Genomic DNA, 19,973 nt, shown 5'->3' on the forward strand with positions numbered 1-19,973 from the left:
GTATTTATAGCATGAATAGGTTCTGTTATTCTTTCAAGCACCTACCTGTATATATTTCAAGTTCATACAATTCTTTTTTTTTTTTTTCCCAGCGAGTGCTGAGCCATCAAGATGATACAGCTTTGCTAAAGGCATACATTGTTGAATGGCGAAAATTCTTTACACAGTGCGATATTTTGCCGAAGCCTTTTTGTCAGCTGGAGATTACTTTAATGGGTAAACAGGGCAGCAATAAAAAATCAACTGTAGAAGACAGTATTGTTCGAAAAGTAAGTTAATTTTTTGCACTTTTGACCCTAATATTCTTCAGAAAGAGGGCGATTTTACAACTTTAGAAAGTAATTCAGACTTTCAGTGGTTTTTTTCTACTTGATGTATAAATCCCTTCTCGACTGCTGCTGGGTTTTATGGAATACCACTGACTTTGTCCCATCCACGTTCAGCCACACTCCCCTGCATTACGTCATGTGGGTCTGTGTCCTCACACGCTACCACCTCGCTTCTCCTTTTCCTGGTTCTGTCTTCAGCATTCTGTTTCCTTCTTCTCCTTTGTACTGTTTCCTTCCTGTAGATTACTTTTTTTCCTCTTTCCAAAGTCTCTCATTAGGTTACCTTCTTGTATCTTTGTGTTTAATTGTGGCTAAACTGTTATTTTCATGATCTCCTTTTTACTTGATTAGGGTTATCATGAATTCATTATGTACTGTGTTTATTTCCATATTTTTACGTGGCTTCTAGTTAGAAGCTCTGTGTCCAGTAACTCCTCATGATTTAATGGAAAGAACTCAGCTTTGAAAGTAGAATCTCAGGTTTTCTTTTCAACTCTTCAATCAGTAATGACCTAAACTCTCTATCCTCATTTCTCATGTGATTTCATGCTTCTGAGAATGAAGTGGGAACGTAGATTTGAAAAGTAAAAAAGTGAAAAATGCCTCTTGAACTTTAAGCAACTTGCTACTTGCTGTGATGGTTATGGCACCAAAGCAGGTGTTCAGATAGTGGCGTAGGCATTCCTGCCCTCCCCGGCTTCTAAACTTCGTGCTGATGTGGACAGGGATGTTGTGAATTTAGACACCCAGGGGTCCTCTGGTGGCAGAAATGACTGCAGTGTGAGGCATTATCCCCCTCCCCACAAAAAAAGAAAAACACTTCTAGATGCTTTTTAATTTGCAGTTTCGTAATCTTGTCCTCTCTTGTTTTTCTGTTACTCTTTTAATTTATACCATTCCCTACTGATTACAGGAATCAGCATCACTTAATGATTAAGAGCATAGATTCTGGGACCAGACCTGTTGGATTCGCATCCCAGCGTTACCGTTTATGAGCTGTATAAGTGCAGGGAAGCTTGCTTTCCTCTCAGCACCCCACTACATTTCTAAAAAGGGAGATAACAGTACCTCTTTATCGGTTTGAGGATTAGATGAGTGTGGAAAGTCCTTAGAGCAGTTCTGGGTGCGTAGGGACTGTCACATACCTGCTTATGTCATCACTTGTGCGGATGCTGTTGTCATTAATAGAGTTTCTGTGTCTGACACAGTTTCTTGGAATGATAATACATGGTGGGTGTGTATATAAACGTCATCATTTAAACTGAACATCTGTCAGGTGGATTTGTATTTTCTTTTTTTTAAGGTCCAGAAAACGCAGGTTTTCATTTGGTGCTTTTTGCATTTATTATGTGTTTATACAGACATGTACGTGAGCATCCCAAACACCAGTAGTACTGAAATTTAACCCTCTAACTGTAGGAGAGGTAACCTTTTCCATGTTTTGCTACATTTAATTTTTACAACAACCACTTGAAATTTGTATTATTATCTGTCCTATTTTACAGAGGGGAAACCTAGTAAATGAGTAGCAGAGCTGAAGTTCAGGTCCAGTTATGTTGGTTTTGAAATTTGTGCTAACAGTTACCATGTGTTTCTTACCAAACTTAAATACACTAGTTCCTCAAGCGTTCAAGTGAATATAAACTAAAGAATCAGATTTCCTTTTTTAGTGCTTATAGTTAAATTTTTTTGTGTCTGTATGTGTCTGGTATATTAATAATCGAGATGATTGCATATTTCTTTTTTTCCTAGCTCATGCTTGATACATGGAATGAGTCCATTTTTTCAAATATAAAAAACAGACTCCAAGATAGTGCAATGAAGCTGGTACATGCAGAAAGATTAGGAGAAGCTTTTGATTCTCAGCTGGTCATTGGAGTAAGAGAATCCTATGGTATGTTCTGAACTTTTGTGATCATAATATTTTTATGAAAATTCCAAGACCATTACAGAATAGTATGTTTGGAGTTATGTGTGCTCTCAAATAGTCACCTCTACTCTTAGTGCCAGTGCTTTTAAGAGCCCGGAGAAGGTATTAAATCTCTCCAAGAAAATACAGAAAAATCCATATTTGTGTGGTTAATACTGGTTTTCTCCATCTCACTCATTTCTTGGCTGGTAAATCCTTTTAGTGACCTAAATTAGAGAAATGTAGATTTGAATCAGTAGCTCAGAAAAGGTAGTAACTGGTTTTGTACTTACATTTTCAGGAAGTACGTTTATTCCATGTATACATTCCTCTGTGAACTTTTCCGTTTCTGACCATGATATTCACATTTGTTCTGTAAATCAGATACACTAATTTCCCTGAGAATACTCGTCCTCCAGCCTTCCTTGTAGGTCATCCTCACCCTGTTTGCTGGCAGAGGCCTTTCCTGATCTCCAGACTGGGTCAGGCCTCTCTTGCACTGCTTCCTGGTACTGGTGACTCCCTGTCATCATACTTTAGCTAACTGTGTTGTTGACACTGTAGCTTTACTGAACATAGAACGTGGGCATAGAGTATGCCTCAGTAGGAATTTGTTGTATTAATGAACCTTCAGTTATCTCTGATTGGCTCCCATGTTTCTGTTTCTCCCATGCTCTGTTGCCCCCATGTTTTTCTTTAGGTATCAAAGTATGTAGGCTTTTGTTAGCTGTGTTGTTGAAATTTATTCCTTCTGATTTCAACTACCACTGTTTGTACCGTGTAAACTCTGCTTCTGGACTTTTGAAACAGTCTTCTTCTAGTGATCTTACCACTATCATTTAACCCATAGACTGTTCACAAGATTAATTTTTACGTACTATTTTGTTAGTATTTTTCTTACCATTTAGTGGCACACGATGCTGAAATCAGGTCACGTAGCCTGAGAGCTGCAGCTGTCCACAGCCACTTCTAACTTCCCATTCCACCTTGCTTTCCTCTCAGACAACCTGGTCGTTTTACCTTAACTTGGCCTTGTGATTTTGTACTTCCCAATATTTACCTACTATACTAGCTTCTGCGTAAGTTCTAGTTTTTCCTTAAGACTCATCTCACATCCCATCCTGGCTATGAATAGTTTCTTGATCATCTCGTTGGAAGTCACTCTCCCTCCTACTCAGAAATACCGTAGCCCATGTTGCCTGTACTGTCTATCACTTTAGTGCCTTGTGCTGTTACCTTTATAAGTCTCTTACAGAGAAGGATTTTCTCTTGCGTGATTTATGTTCTCTTGAGCATTATCCGAGTGCCTTGCACATAATGACTCCTTACTATTTGTTACTTCGTTTATTGTACTCAAAATACTGATTTGAAACATAATTAGAGTAAAATTTTATTTTCTGTTTTTCAGTTAACCTTTGTTCTAATCCTGAGGATAAGCTTCAGATTTATAGGGACAATTTTGAGAAGGCATACTTGGATTCAACAGAGAGATTTTATAGAACACAGGCACCCTCGTATTTACAACAAAATGGTGTACAGAATTATATGAAATATGTAAGTCAGAACTTAGTATATGTGATAATTTGAGCTCTTCTCTTGATATTCTTAAAAAATGATTGCTATTTTGCTTCTGGGCAGGCAGATGCTAAATTAAAAGAAGAGGAAAAGCGAGCACTACGTTATTTAGAAACCAGACGGGAGTGTAACTCTGTTGAAGCAGTAAGTAACTGTGTGATTGTGTGTTCTTGGAGATTATTTCCAGCACGGTGGCCCAGGGATGGCAAATACGTGATCTGAGTGTTCTTACTCACGCTTCGCACGCCTCTGAGCGACGTGACTGACACAGTGAGTCCTCTCGCCCGTGCGCCCAAGCACAGCTGGCCAAGTGCCTGGTGCAGAGCTCAGTCATCGTTCTTTGGAGCTGAGGTGCAAGAGATCTATTTGCCATCCCTGCTCTAGACTTTACTGCATTTAATGTACTTAATTTTTAAACCGTCTCCTTCTATTATGTTGTATGTGTATCTGTAGTTAACCATTTTGGTGATTTTCATGTTGCGAGTAAAATATGCTCCACAGAGATAAAGTTGTTTTTTGTTATTCGCAGTGATTATGTTCCGTAAAATGGCTGTGAACACTGAATTAGCACCGGTCGAATCATTACTTCTAGGGGATTTTTCTTCTTGTTATGGGAGGATGTTTTCAAACTTGTCATGAGGTAAAATATTACTTGATCAGGGAACATCAGTCTTTTTATTGTTATTTTGTTTTTCTTTATACTTTAAGTTCCTTAAAAAAACAAACAAAACTGATCAGAGTAGTAGCCTTGCTACAGTATCTGTCCTAAGTGTTTTCTTATAGAGAATGACCTAAATGTACTGTAGTCAGGAAAACAGAGAGTCAGGCTTACCGAGAGTCTGAGAAATGGCTCACATATAGCAATGGTGTTTCTTCTAATTCCCTTCAGCCTTTGCAGCTTAGAGACTAGATTTAGATTTACATTCAGGGAGGCGACGTTCCTGTTTGCCTGTGACCATTTTCGAACTCTGGATGGATTTATTTATTTGCTTCTGACTATTCTTTGGCTCTTCCGTCTTGAATGATAGTCGTGTTTATGCCTTGTTGAGAAAACAGGTTGAGTTGGAATTCCCTCCTCCCCCACCTTTTTTTCAGTTTGTCTTGCTTTGCGTAACTTACAGTATATTTCCTCTTCTAGTGGCTAAAATAACTTTGATGTTGGCTAGAAAAGAGGGCTACTTTCATGGTTGTTTATAGAAATTCTCTGTAGAAATATAAAGCCAGGCTTGGACTTCATCCAGAATGCAGGGAAAGGCCATTGAGTGTTTTTTAAGCAAGTGTGCCATGCTCAGAGTTATCCCTCCGGCGGGGGGGTTAGTCTGGTGACGGAATGAAAGATGAATTGGGCTGGGGAAGAGAGAAGAGGAGAAGGTATCGGGGTTTTGCAGTGATTCATGCAGGGGCTTAGGAGTACCACGTAGGATTATAGCAACTGGGATGTAGCTGAGAAGAGGAGAGAGGTGAAGAGGTCCCACCCAGAGGTGGAACCTGGGGTCATATGGGTGGGGCTGGATGTTCAAGGGAATGGAGTCCTAGTGTTTCCCGAAGCTCGGCTCCAGGGAGGTCAGGTGGAAGAGTAAGTCCCCGTCCCAAGGGAGAAGTAGGAGTTAGTGAGAGGAGTTAGAGTTGATCCATGTGCCCACAGCATCTGGGCGGGGATGTTGCCGTTTCAGTAGCATACAATTATTGTTTTTCTCCTCTAATTTATACCACTTACAGTTGTTTCATATCCATGTGAAGATAGATGTCTGACTAAGAATAAGAGAAAGCAAGAAAAAGAGGATGAGAAATGGTAGAGATAATCGAATACACATGACAGTTGGTATAGCACATGTGAGCTTCCCTTTCTACTTCATTTATTTTTATTATTTTTATTTTTTTAAGATTTTTATTTATTACTTGAGAGAGAGTGAAACCAAGAGAGATCACAGAGCGAGAGGGAGAAGCAGACTTGCCGCCAAGCGGAGAGCCCAGTGCAGGGCTTGATGCCAGGACCCTGTGATCATGACCCCAGCCCAAGGCAGACCCTTAACCAACTGAGCCACCCAAGAGCCCCTCCCTTTTGACTTTAGAATGCACGCACGCAGAAAAAGTTAACATAGATGATGTGAATTTGCTTTTCCACAGTTAGCAAATTGTGTGAGCATCTCATCAAGCTGAATGACATTAGGGCTCTGAAGACAAGTTTTTTTGTTACTGTTTTCAACAGAGAGACCATAAGTGTAATACAGCATGCTTCCAAAGAAACTCTACTTTATTTGGAATGTAGGAGGTCTTTTTGTGTGGTTTGTTTTTATTTTGTTTTGACTTTCTGCTTATTTTTAAGAATTAACTCTTGACTCAAGTATTAAGATATAAACAGGAAAGTGCACAGAAATCTCAGGTATGCATTCTTAGAAAGTGAGTATACCTATAAAATCACCATAACAAAAATTATTAGCAATTCAGAAATCATTCATCATGCTCCCTCCGAATTACTCTTACAGTCTTTTTCTTCAAAGGTTATCACTCTCTTAACTTTTAACAACATGGACTAATATGTAGTTTGCACAGCAATATTTAGTTCAGAGGAGAAATCAAGTACCAAAACTGTAGGATTAATTATAACATTGGGAATTTCAGATTTAATGAAGATGCTTTACTATTTATATACCTCAGTGAGCTAAGGCCCTTATACTTTGTATATAACCTTTATTATATATATTTGTTGATTTATAGTTACTGTTTTCAGAGAGAAATGATACATGTTAAAATGAAGTATGTTGTGATGGAAAGAACAATAAACCAAAAAAGTCACCAAGTACTGATATAAATAAAGTATCAACAGCATTATTTGAATAGTTAGTAAGAAACAAGTCACTTTCCATACCATACCCTGTTCAGAGCAGACTTACTGTCTTAGATTCTCTGAGAAGAATTATTGGCCATCAGAACATGCATGATGGGGCGCCTGGGTGGCTCAGTTGGTTGAGCGACTGCCTTCTGCTTAGGTCATGTCTTGGAGTCCTGGGATAGAATCCTGCATCAGACTCCCAGCTCCACAGGGAGCCTGCTTCTCCCTCTTTCTCCCCTCTTATGCTCTCTCTCACTCTTTCTCTCTCTCTCTCTCAAATAAAATAAAATCTTAAAAAAAAAAAAAAAAGAACATGCAATGGTATATACTTACCTGTTAGACTGTTTTTATTAATGGAGGGTAGTTACGGTATAGGGAAGATATATTTTACTGTTACAGTCCCTTCATAGGGGGCTATACTGTAATGCACATCAGAATTTAAGATTTAAATCTTTATGTTTTTTGGCATTTATGTTTTTCTCTGTAAATTAGCAAATTATTATGGTAAATCAATTATCTTCTCTGTATTTAGTTGGTATAAATCAATACCAAGTTTTTAAACTTGACCAGTTTTTAATATAGGCAGAAGAACAAGTTTTTGGACCTGTATTGTGTATAGTAGAGAAAATCTCACCTAGGTAGTACCCCATTGTGAGGCCAAGCCTCCTACGGGTCAGATGTACATTTCAAGTCATGTTACTTTCACACTAAGCAGCTCCCTGGATGCTTTCATTGTTTATCAGAGTTCTGTTATCTTGGGTATTCCAAGAAGCTGAGTACATCGTTTGAAAATAATGATGATTTTGCCTTTCTAATACTAATATTTCCTATTTCCTTCAGTAGACTAAATCTGTTAATAGTTTTGGGGGAAAATGTTAAATATGGGGGATCCTTGGTTCTGCAGTCTTTGATGGGAATGTTTCCACATTTTCATCATTAAACACGTATTGGATTTTGGCATAATTTATGCATTTTGTTATGTTGAGAAATTATTCATTTGTTCTTCTTCTATAAAGAATATAATCAGAAATGTATATACTTTAGTCCCAAAGCCAGTATATTATTTAATGAAGAAACACTAGAGTCATTTCCACCAAGATCTTGAACAAGGCTAGGATGCCCACTCTTTCTGCTGCTGTTTAACATTGTATAATAGGTATTAGCCTCTGCAGGTAGACTAGAGAAATCAATTGGAGGCATGAGAATGGGTGAGCAGAAGTAAAACCCTCAGTTTGGAGATGATATGATAGTATATTTGGAAAACTCCAGACAATCAATGATAAATTAACTCAAACAATAAAGCAATTCAGAAAAGTAGTTAAGATTTAAAATTAACATATAAAACCCAATAGTCTTCTTATACACAAATAATAAACAAGATATAATATTAAGGAAAACATCACTTATGGTAATAACAAAGAAAATTCTTGGGTATAAATTTAACAAGAAATTACCAAACCTGTAAGAGGAAAACTTTTTAAATGTTGAAAAAACACAGGAGTGACTTGAAAAAATGGAAAGACATCCCTTGTTATTAAATTCTGTGACTTAGAGTTTATTTATTTATTTATTTTTTAAAAGATTTTATTTATTTATTTGACAGACAGAGATCACAAGTAGGCAGAGAGGCAGGCAGAGAGAGAGGAAGGGAAGCAGGCTCCCTGCTGAGTAAGAGAGCCCGATGTGGGGCTTGATCCCAGGATCCTGGGATCATGACCTGAGCAGAAGGCAGAGCCTTTACCCACTGAGCCACCCAGGCGCCCCTGTGACTTAGAGTTATAAAGATGTCAGTTCTTCCCTGAAGAACTTATAAATTCACTGTAATGCCATTGAAAATACTAACAACTATTTAATAAAGTTAAGACAAGTTGATGTGAAAATTTGTGTGGAAAAATAAACATGTACGAATAGCCAGGAAAATACTGGAAAAGAAAAACTGTGTGGAGAAAGCCCTACCAGACATTCAAACATCCTCCATTAAATAGTGTGGTAATTACGCATGAATGGATAGTGGACCAGTGGGGATGGAGTCGACAGTCCAGAATTCTGTGTGACAGGTTGGATCTCAAATCACTGGGGTGTAAAGATAGACTTAAAAATACACTTAGAAGATGGTGTTGGGACAATGCAGTAGCCATTTGGGAAAAGATGATATTGTGTATTACAGCATTCGGAAGAATAAACACTAAATGGGTCAAGGATTGAAACGCTAAACATGAAATCATACAGGTACAAGAATGATTCCTTTTTTAACCTTGGTGTAGGAAAAAGCTTTTTAACATGACTCAGAATTCAGAGCCAATAAAAGGAGAGATTGATAAATTTGACTACATTTTTAAAATTGCAGAAAGAACCATAAAGTCAAAAGAGAACTGACATTCTAGGAAAAAAATATTTGCAACATATATCACAGAGAAAGGTCTATTAGCCCTGCTGTATAAAGAGCTTTTAAAAATTGAGGAATGAGGGTGCCTGGGTGGCTCAGTCATTAAGCGTCTGCCTTCAGCTCAGATCATGCTCCTGGGGTCCTGGGATCGAACCCCATATGGGGCTCCCTGCTCAGCGGTGACCCTGCTTCTCCCTCTCCCACTCCCCCTGCTTGTGTTCCCTCTCTCACTATGTCTCTATCTGTCAAATAAATAAAATCTTTTAAATTAAAAAATAAATAAAAATTGAAGAACAGAAATGGGTAAGCACCCAATAGAAAAATGTTGGGAAAAGATACAGACACATGACACAAATATGTACCTAATACTGGCCATCAAACATTTGGAAGAGGCTCAAACTCATTCTTACAGAAGAGTTTCACCTTACAAGCATGAAGGGAAATTGATGATCACTGTTAGGCAAATATTACAGTAATAACAGTTGTAGACAAGCTCCATTAATGGATATTAAAATTAATGGCTAAAAGCATGAGGTAAAATGGAGTACATTAACTGTTTCAAAATATATTCCCCAAGATATTTACTAAGGGAAAAACCAATGGAGAAATCCAAAAGACACTATCTTAATCAAGTGATTAAGGTTAACATCACCAGTAATAGGGACATACTGACATGGTATATCTCTGCACTGAGAATACCTCATTCCTGTGGTATTCTGATAAAAAATGCATAACCTTATTCTAATGAGAAAAGATTCAACAATCTCAAGTTGGAAGACAGTCTACACAGTAACTGACTACTCTTCTTTAAAAGTGTCAAGATCTTGGGGTGCCTGGTTGGCTCAGTGGGTTAAAGCCTCTGCCTTCGGCTCAAGTCATGATCCCAGGGTCCTGGGATGGAGCCCCGCGTCAGGCTCTCTGCTCGGCGGGGAGCCTGCTTCACTTCCTCTCTCTGCCTGCCTCTCTGCCTACCTGTGATCTCTGTCTGTCAAATAAATAAATAAAATCTTAAAAAAAAAAAGTGTCAAGATCAGGGTGCCGGGGGGAGCTCAGTTGGTTAAGCCACGGCCTCCTGCTCAGGTCATGAGTCCCGCATCAGGGTTCCAGCTCTGCAGGGAGTCTGCTTCTCCCTCTGACCCTCTCTCCTCTCATGCTCGCTCTCTCTTAAATAAATAAATAAATAAATAATATCTTTTTTTCCCCTTTTTTTTAAAGAAAGATAAAAGTGTCAAGAGCATAACAAACCAAAAAAAGTAAAAAAGAGAGAGAGATACAGACCAAGGAACTGCCACAGACTGGGGGAGAGCAGGAGATCTAAGCAATTGATGAACTGCAGTGTGGCCTTGTAGACAGGATCCTGGAGTGGGAAAGACACATTTGTGGGAAAACTGGTGAATTTCTAGTAAGATCCGTCATTTGTTAATAGTGGTATACTCTTTTCCTGGATTTGGTAGTTATACTGTAGTTGTGTAAGACACTACCATTAGGGTAATGAGGTGGTGGATATATGGGGCCTCTGTGCTGTTTCTGCAACTTTCCTGTGATGCTAAAATCAAGATAAAATATAAAAATAAAAACATGTTATGAAGAATGGCATTTTCCTCCATTGGACTAATTCAATAAATCACATTTACAGAGTTCCTCACATTAAGCCATTCTTCCGTTTTAGGAACGAACACGGTATCCTGTTTTTTAATGGATAAACATTTTTGCCCCAGAGGAATTTTGACATATCCTATACAGCCAGTAAAAGTTACTCCCAAGATTTTCCTCTCATAATTTAGTTTTGTTTTGTTTTGAGAGAGCAAGAGCAAGCTGCAGCACGGCAGAGGTAGAGGGAGAGAGAATCATAAACAGGCTCCATTCTGAGCGCAGAGCCCGACGCGGGGTTCGATCTCACGACCCTGATATCATGACCTGAGCCGAAATCAAGAGTCGGATGCTTAATACACCGAGCCACCTAGGTGCCCCTCCTCTAAGTTGCTTATATGTGAAATGTTTAGATGTTAAATTTATTATGTAATGACAATAATATCTTTAGGATCCTTTTACAGATTTTTACTTAAAATTGCGTCTCATTAATACAGTAGATTATGACAGAGATGAATCCATGGAAAGTTAGTCATGTTGTGAATTCTTTAAATATCACAACTTGAAGATGCCAGTAAGCAAAAGCTGGGGAAAAAGTGGGGAGCTGATAAACGATTTTTTTCTGATGCCTGCACTGTGTGTCGGAAAGTTTTGGAAGTTAGTCTGAAAAGTAGAGGGCAGACTTCAGTCTCATTGTGGAGAACATTTGAATTCTAGATTAATATTTTTGAACTAGGCTAATATATTTTGAACTGAAATCTCCAGGCCAGGGGTTTTCAATAAAGGTAACATCTACCTCTAGGAAATAGTATAGAAATTTATGGAGGCTTTTTTCGGTTGTCACAGAGATTGGTTTTTAGTGAATGAGGTCAGGAATGCTACATGACTCAGTGCTCTGTCTGTCCCACATAAACAGAAATTAGATCACTTCCCAGAAGGACTGAGTCACTGGTCCCACTGGCCACACAGGTCAATGAAAGTCTTGTTTATGCCCGAGTCTAAAACTGAGTTGTATTTTACTTATAAACCAAAATATTTTTACATGATATTAATAATACACTGTATTTTCCAGTGATGATACTGTTGTGTAAGTTGGGGAAAGAGAATATTTTTATTGCTGTTTGGGCTTTAGATGTATTTTTACTGCAGAAGCTTTTGTTGCCCATAGTGGTGCCATATGTACCACTGCGACAGTATGTGGTCGCCACTGTTTCTGCCACGCCACATTCCTAGTTGTCCCCTTCCCGGTGACGCCACACACAGGTGCAGGCGGCTGACTCCTTTCCTTATACCTTCCCGTTTGGCTGTGACCACGTCTTTACAGGTTGAAATACAGATTGACTCATTATAAAGAACTGTTGATTTCCGCTCTGTGTTGTAATTAGAGATGTACATCGGTGTTCTTGAAGTAATAATGTCGGTAAATTTCAGTTAACAGTTTGCTGTCGAAGGGAGTGTTGGGTCTGAGGGTGTGAGAACCAGTGCTTCGGTGGTGGAGAGCCTTGACCATCTGACTAGCGGATCGAAGCCGCGCTTTGGGGGGTTCATCTGCTGGCGTGTGTATGACAGGGCTGAAAGAGACAAGAGACTTGCTTTTAGTTGTCACTAAAGGGGTTCAGCCACGTACATGATGATAAGCTAATGGAAAGGAAGGGCTGTAAGAGGTATTTTGAAGAAATCATTAAATGACATTTTATTTATTTGTTTTTAACTAAGCTCAGCGCCCAGCACGGGGCTTGAACTCATGACCCAGAAAATCAGGAGTCACGTGGTCTACTGACTGAGCCAGCCAGGTGCTCCCTGAAAGACATTTTATTTTATTTGATTAATTTTTTTTAAAGATTTTATTTATCCACTTGACAGAGAGAGATCACAAGTAGGCAGAGAGGCAAGCAGAGAGAGAGGAGGAAGCAGGCTCACCGCAGAGCAGAGAGCCCGATACGGGACTTGATCCCAGGACCCCGAGATCATGACCTGAGCTGAAGGGAGAGGCTTAACCCACTGAGCCACCCAGGTGCCCCCCTAAAAGACATTTTAATGGTCCATAGGATGATTGAAAGATTTGAGCCTGGGTTCTTGGAATAATCAGAGTAGAGAGTCAGAGGGGAGCTAATTGTGAGAGGCCTCTCCAATTCTTGAAAGATTGTATAATTCTAAGAGCCGAAGGGCTCCTGAGGAGTTTTAAGTTAGAATTTGGGGGAGGGGAGTGTGTATAAATAATAATCACCCTCCTTGTATAGCACTTTGTGAGAGGTAATGAGAAATCATTGTCTTTGGTATTCCTGAGTAATGATGAGTTCCAGCCTGTCGCCTGGCTCCAAACTAGTGCTTTCTCCACTGGACTGCTTTTCTTCCCGGCCGTGGGGTGTGGGTCAAAATAGATAATCTAAGCTTGTGTGTGTTTGTTGGTGAATGTGCCCCGGATTTATGAGGACTGGGATCCTAGAGTGAGAAATTACAATCCTCTCACTGCTTTTTCTTCATTAAGTCTTTTGATCTATGTTTAGGGAGCACTCATTCACTCAGTAAATATGAATCTGGTCTCTTGTTAGTGGTGAGGTGGGTAGAAAGGGGTACACCGTGAACAAAACAAAGTCCTTGCTCTTACAGAGTTAACATTCGGATAAGGGAAGACCAAGAAAGACTAGTAAACAAACAAAAAAATGATTTTTTGAAAATTTTTATTCAGTTTATTTAAGCTAAAAACAAAGTACATTTTTCCCACCCCTGGCCCCCTGCCTCTTGGAACCACCAATCTCTTCTCTGTATCTATGAGTTTGGGGGTTTTATTTCTCTCTCTCTTTTTTGTAAGAGTCCATGTATGAGAGAGATCATATGGTATTTATTGTTTTCTGCCTTATTTCACTCAGCATAATGCTCTCACGGTCCATCCAAGTCACTGCAAATGACAAGACCTCATTCTTGTTACTGGCTGGATGATTCTCCATTGTGTGTATGTCTCACAGTATCTTTACCTTTTCACCCATTGGCAGATACTTAGGTCGTTTCCGTATCTTGTTTATCATAAATGATGCAGTGAACAAGGGGCTACATTATCTTTTCAAGTTAGTTTTTTTATTTTCTTTGCATAAATACCCAGCGACTTGGAATTGCTGGATCATGAGGTAGTTCTGTTTTTAATTTTTCAAGTAACCTCCATACCATTTTCCACAGTGGCTGCACCATTTTACTTCCCACCAACAGTGCCCAGGGATTCCCTCTCCACAGCATCCTGGCCAACACTTGTTATTTCTTGCCTTCTTGATACTCGCCATTCTGGCAGGTGTGAGGTGACCATGTGGGTTTGATTTGCATTTCCTGATGATGAGTGACATCACCTTTTCATGTGTCTGTCGGCCGTCTGTGTCTTCTTTGGGAAACGTCTGTGCAGATCTTCTGCCCATTTTTCGGTTGGATTGTTTATTGTTGGCTCCTGAGTTGTAGGAGTTGTTTGTACATGTTGGGTATCACCTAACGCTGGGTTTTCTTCTAAGAGTCTTAGGTTCAAGACTTAGGTCTTGAACAGGTCTTAGGTTCAAGTCTTCAGTCCATTTTGAGTTAATTGTGGGGTATCGTGCGGTACGGTTTCCCCCTCTTGCACGCGGCCGTCCACTTTTCCCAGCACCGTGTGTTGAAGAGACTGCCCTTCCCCAGTGGGTATCCTCGGCTCTTCTGTTGTGAACTGAGTGGATATGTGTGGGTGCGTTCTGGGCTCTGTGTTCTGTGCCGTTGATCTCTGTGTCTGTTTTGATGCCGGTACATACCGTTTTGATGACGCTGGAGCTCTGGACCGTAGTTTGACATCAGGAAGGTGATGCCTCCAGCTCTGTTCTTTCTTAAGACGGCTTTGACTGTTCTGGGTCTTTTGTGGTTCTCTCCGAGCGGTAGGATTGATGGTTCTCTTTTTGTGGAAAATGCCGTTGGGCTTCTGGTTGAGATTACGTTGCATTTGTGTGTTTTTGGTAGTGTGGACATTTTAACGCTCTTATTCTTCCTTGTTTCATCCGTGTCCTAGAGTTTTCAGTGCACAGTACTTTCACCTCCTTGGTTAAATTTATTCCTCCATATTTCACTCTTTTTGATGCAGTTGTAAATGGAATTATTTTCTTAATTCTCTTTGTGTTAGTTTATTATTAGTGTAAGGAAATCTAACAGATTTTGTATATTGAATTTATATCCTTACCATCACTGAATTTGTTTATTCTGACAGTTTTTTGGTGGCATCTTTATGGTTTTCTGTATAAAATATACTGTTACCTGTAAATAGTGGAGTTTTACTTCTTCCTTTTGTTCAGCGCTGTCTCAGCTCTTGTCTGTCTATCGAATCTTTATGCTTATGCAAGGAGCCGATTGTATTTGTAATAGTGCCTGGGGAAGTATGTACCAAGTCCTTTCGGTGTCCCAGTGTAAGTGATTCTTCATAAAATAGACGAATGCCATAGAGAATGAATTCGCGCCGGTAACGCTCTTACTGTCGCTTTTGCTTTATGGAATATGGTCAGGGAAGGTCTTTTCGAAGTGATACTGGAGCTGAGACCTAAATGATCGGGGTCTAGCCTTGTAAAGATCTGGGATAGAGCTTTGCAGGTGAAGGGAAGAGCGAGTGTAAAGGCTGTGAATCAGGAAGGAGCTTAGCTTGTTTTAGGAACAGAGAAAGGTTAACGTGGCCACAGTGCGGTGGGTGAGGGGAGGAGAGCAATCCTGCTGGAGGGACGGGGAGGAGGAGCCCAGTGCAGTGGGCGGCCTGGTGAAGGGTTTTAAGCAGAGAGCTGGTGTGATCTGATTTTCATACCCCAGAAGAGCATTTGGGTTGCAGTGCAGTATTTGGATTATAAACTATAATTGAGGCGAGAGGTGTCGATGGCAATGGAGATGAATATTGAAGTGGAAGGATTCTGGACGCGTTTCGGAGGGAGAACTAGTAGGTAGATGCTGTCATTGTTTCTCCTTTATAGGTAAAGACACTGAGGGTCAGAGGCCGCGGGAGGTTGGCCTCAGTCCGCGGGGACACGGTGAAGCTGGCTTCTCATGAAGTCCAGTTCTGGGTCTTGAGTTCCTGAGGATGATGGTAAGCACTGAGGGGGCAAATAAAGAAGAGAGCAGAGTTTGATACATGATGTTGAACACGGGATTGCCCTTACACATGCCTAGTTCGTCTGCACTCTTGGTGGCAGGGAGCAGGAACCCATCTCAAACAAAAAAAGGCAGATGTGTTAGTTTGTGTAAAATCCTGCATGGAACATTCAAGGCCAAGACTAAAATGAAGGATGTGTGGGTTTAGAAACTGGGAACGTTGGGAGAGCTTTCTGCATATGTGTTTTTCTTCTCTTAGCGCTGTTACCTTCAACAGCTCTTGGTCTTTTGCTTGTCGTTGTTGGAGTGGGGACCATGGTTGCCGCCAGCCTGTCCTTCAGTGTGTGTGACCTGAACCAAGGTAAGAGTCTGGCTCCAAGGTTTTACGTAGCCTGGCTCTACTTGACCTGGCTCGAATTGAGGGCCCACGCTTGGATCTCACGCTTTCTGTGTGTGCGTGCTTCAGTGGCACCGTGCATGTGTCTGAAGTATGTGTCCAAACCGTAGCATTTGGCTTCTCCAGAGGACAGCCCTTAGAGCGGTTGAGCTATTTGCTGTTCAGTGGAGAAGCTGAAAAGTCAGTCAGTCCAAAACTTAGCCCAGAGCCTAAGTCCTGCCTGAGAAGCCCAGAGGCCCATGGTTCTAGTTTTGCTCCGGGGAGACCCACGTAGCCCCGCTCACATCCAGTGATGCACATGATTCTGATGAGCTCTGCTGTCGTTGGCCGGTCCTATGGCACGTGAGCAGCAGCGTCTGCGTGAAACCCGGAGAGGCTTCGAGCTGTCTGCTGAAGACACACGACGGGCAGGAAAAGGTGAAACATAGTAAGAAAATGGGAGAAAAAACCTTAAACTAACTTTTTAAAAGTTTTTCTTTTTTTTTTTTTTAAGATGTTATTTATTTATTTGACACAGAGAGAGATCACAAGTAGGCAGAGAAGCAGGCAGAGAGAGAGAGAAGGAAGCAGGCTCCCCGCTGAGCAGAGAGCCCGAAGTGGGGCTCGATCCCAGGACCCTGAGATCATGACCTGAGCTGAAGGCAGAGGCTTAACCCTCTGAGCCACCCAGGTGCCCCTTTAAAAGTTTTTCTGTGGCTGTTTGTATTTTAGGTGTTTGTCCTATATACCTTGGCATTCCCTGAGGGCATTCAGTTCGTATTTATTATGCACTTAAAACATGCTAGACCTTGTGTGAGTTGGGCATAACACCGAAGATCTGGTTCCGGTCTTCAGAGTGACAGGAAGATAAAATGGATTGTTCATGCAGTAGAGTGGTGGGATGGAGAATGGATTGGTGGTGATAGGTCTCCATCTTGTCTTGGGGACACAGTGCTGACGGCCGGGCAGCGTGTTCTAGGGGTCAGGGGCATACTTGTGGAATGAGATGAGGATTTGAATCCCTTTGTAGCCTTTTGACTAGCAGTGTGCTCTTCGTCGAGTTACTCAGCCTTTGTAATCCTGTTTCCTTAACTGTGGGATGGGGTGACACCCGCCATGTATTGTCAGAGTTTAGTAAAACACTGTGCCTGGCATGGTAGTTTTTACTGTTAGGGCTTGCGTTTGGATAAAGTTGCTGATTCTCAGTAGGAACTATCTGACTGTCCATACAAAACGTTGATTAAAAAAACTGAATTAGCAGCAAGGTCATAAGTCACAGATTATTAACCTTAAAGTATGTATTTGTTAACTTTTAGTATCTTGGTATGTTGAGGGTGATTTCGAAAAAGTCAAGGTGAGTAAGTCCGAGTCTTCATTGCTCTGTATAGTTCCTATGTAAATAGTTTAGAAATGAAGGAAGTACCACTAGTTATAATGGTAAAATAAAGAAATCTGAACCTAGCCAGAAAGGCCAAGGGAAATTAATTTTGAGAATAACCTGCCACGCATAGAATAAACTTAATTCTTAAATACGTTACAGATATCTTTGTATGGTTAAAGACCTTATAATGATAAAGTCTTAAGGGAGAAACCTAGGATGATTTTTAGTTCATCTCCTATTTTATAGTTGAGCTAAAGCAAGTTATTACTTGTACAGATTTAAATAACTAATGAAAATTAGAACCATTCTTGTTACTTTGTAATAAATTTCAGTGAAGTAGAATTAATTGTGCAAAAAGAAGACTCTGCTCCGTCCGTTAGCCTTCCTGTCGCACCTGTCGTCTTCAGACCTACACATCCGTTCATTGAGCAAGTACTGAGTGCCTGCTGTGTTTTACGGCAGGCATCATCTTCGAAGAGTTTTGCTATAGAGGAAGGTAAAACATCAAGCACATTGATAGTTAAAGTGTTTCACCTTGCAGACCTCTGGGGAGAGATTTCTATGGATTTAGAAGTTGTGCTCATCTCAGGCAAAATACAGGACTTGATGACATGTGGCAAAAAGTTTTTTTCTTCACGGAAGCTAGCAAAGGAGACAGAAAGGGAATACAAGGTGAGAGAGATGGTTTATCACTACCCTTTTCCTTTGAGATGTATTTTTCAAATAACAAGTATATATATAGGGTTGACTCTCTATGTAGTGTTTTGGTAAATGGTGGAAAAGAAACATGAAAGGGTAACATGGTCCCTGCCCTCACAGAACTGACCTGTTGAAAACAAGACTTGTGGGACCCCTGGGTGGCTCAGTTGGTTAAGCGGCTGCCTTCGGCTCAGGTCATGATCCCAGCGTCTTGGGATCGAGTCCCGCATCGGGCTCCTTGCTCCACAGGGAGCCTGCTTCTCCCTCTGACACTCTGTCTGCCTGTGCTCTCTCTCTCTCTCTCTCTCTCTCTGACAAATAAATAAAATCTTTAAAAAAAAAAAACAAGACTCGTTTGTAGCAAGGGGATACCCACCATGCAGTCTCCCTTTCTTCCTTTTGCCCACATGAGATAGTTCTCTAAAGGCTTTTTCATCTCATAAGGGTTTAGGCCTTAATTAATCTCTTTATTTAAAAAATAAAAGCCACGGGCGCCTGGGTGGCTCAGTGGGTTAAGCCGCTGCCTTCGGCTCAGGTCGTGATCTCAGAGTCCTGGGATCGAGTCCCGCATCGGGTTCTCTGCTCGGCAGAGATCCTGCTTCCCTCTCTCTCTCTCTCTGCCTGCCTCTCCATCTACTTGTGATCTCTCTCTGTCAAATAAATAAATGAAATCTTTAAAAAAAAAAAAAATCTTAAAAAAAAAAATAAAAGCCTGGTTATAGTAATTTTCAAATATTTACAAAATTGGAGGTAATAGTACAGCGAACCCCAGCCCCCATAGCCAGCCTCCAGTTTCAGCCACAATTATAGTTTTGTTCTGTTCACTTGTTCCTTGCCTGTTTTCTTTCCTTTCCTTTTCTCTTTTCCCTTCCCTTTCCTTCTTTTCTTCCTTTTATTATTTCAAAGAAATTTATGACGTTCTATATATTTTACCCTATATGACACAGAAGTATATTGTAACATTATTTTCAATGCCTGTATTTTATCATAGATATTTAGTAAATACACCTAATCTATCCCCTCATGATGGGCATTTTCATTATTGTTATTACTGTAGTTTATTCCTTGTGAATATTACTTCCTTAACACTTTTACATACACATGGGGCATTCTCTTGGAATGGAATTTACCGGAAATGAAATTGCCGAAGCCAAGGGTATGCACCTTTTACAAATCTCTACATAATACCATACCAATCTTCAGAAATGCAGTAATTCTTACTCCCATCAGCAATGTGCCTGTATATCTTTGCTAATCTGGGTTTTGTCACTCTATTAATTGTAACAATCTCCTACTATCGTAGATTTTAAATAAAAATTATGTGCATTTAAAAATTATTAAGGCTAGACATCTGTATTTTTCTTATGGACCATTTATATTTCTTCTTTTGTGAGTTCAGGCTAATTTTTCATAAGCATCATTTTCATTATTTTTACTCAGAAACCATAGTATCATTATTTCTTATACCTGATGTTCAAGACTCTTCACAATTGGGCCCTAACCTATTTTCCTAACTCAATACTATCTGGCAAGAGTCATTCTACTCCAATAAGTAGTTTCTCATTCTTAAACTTCTTCCAATTCATTTTTTTTTTCTTGGATTCACTTTTAAGAATTTTTTTTTAAATTTGTTAATGTTTTACTTTCTCCTTTTCCTCTGTAAATTCTTCAGAATCCTTATAGTCCCTCTTGTGGTATCACTGCAAGCTCTGTAGGCTTCTGTCAGTTTCCTCTTACGGAACTTCCACTGTACCTACTGTTTCTGCCGCTGGATTTAGTAGCAAATTATAGTCTGCTTTGTTGTGTTATATCAGGCACACGC

The 19,973-nt window shown here is 40.1% G+C and overlaps 1 protein-coding gene across 2 annotated transcripts in view; it reads left to right on the forward strand.

Moving 5' to 3' along the window:
• The window catches only part of CUL5 (cullin 5), a 92,979-nt gene that overhangs the window by 40,954 nt on the left and 32,052 nt on the right, over positions 1 to 19,973 (forward strand). For both annotated transcript variants that reach the window (XM_047691201.1, XM_047691202.1), the window contains 4 exons: positions 93 to 269; positions 2,082 to 2,223; positions 3,647 to 3,792; positions 3,877 to 3,957. In XM_047691201.1, coding sequence (XP_047547157.1) covers positions 93 to 269; positions 2,082 to 2,223; positions 3,647 to 3,792; positions 3,877 to 3,957 — 546 coding nt within the window. The remainder of the gene's footprint in view (positions 1 to 92; positions 270 to 2,081; positions 2,224 to 3,646; positions 3,793 to 3,876; positions 3,958 to 19,973) is intronic.

Source organism: Lutra lutra, chromosome 10 (assembly GCF_902655055.1).
Source record: "Lutra lutra chromosome 10, mLutLut1.2, whole genome shotgun sequence".
Classification (NCBI taxonomy): Eukaryota; Metazoa; Chordata; class Mammalia; order Carnivora; family Mustelidae; genus Lutra; species Lutra lutra.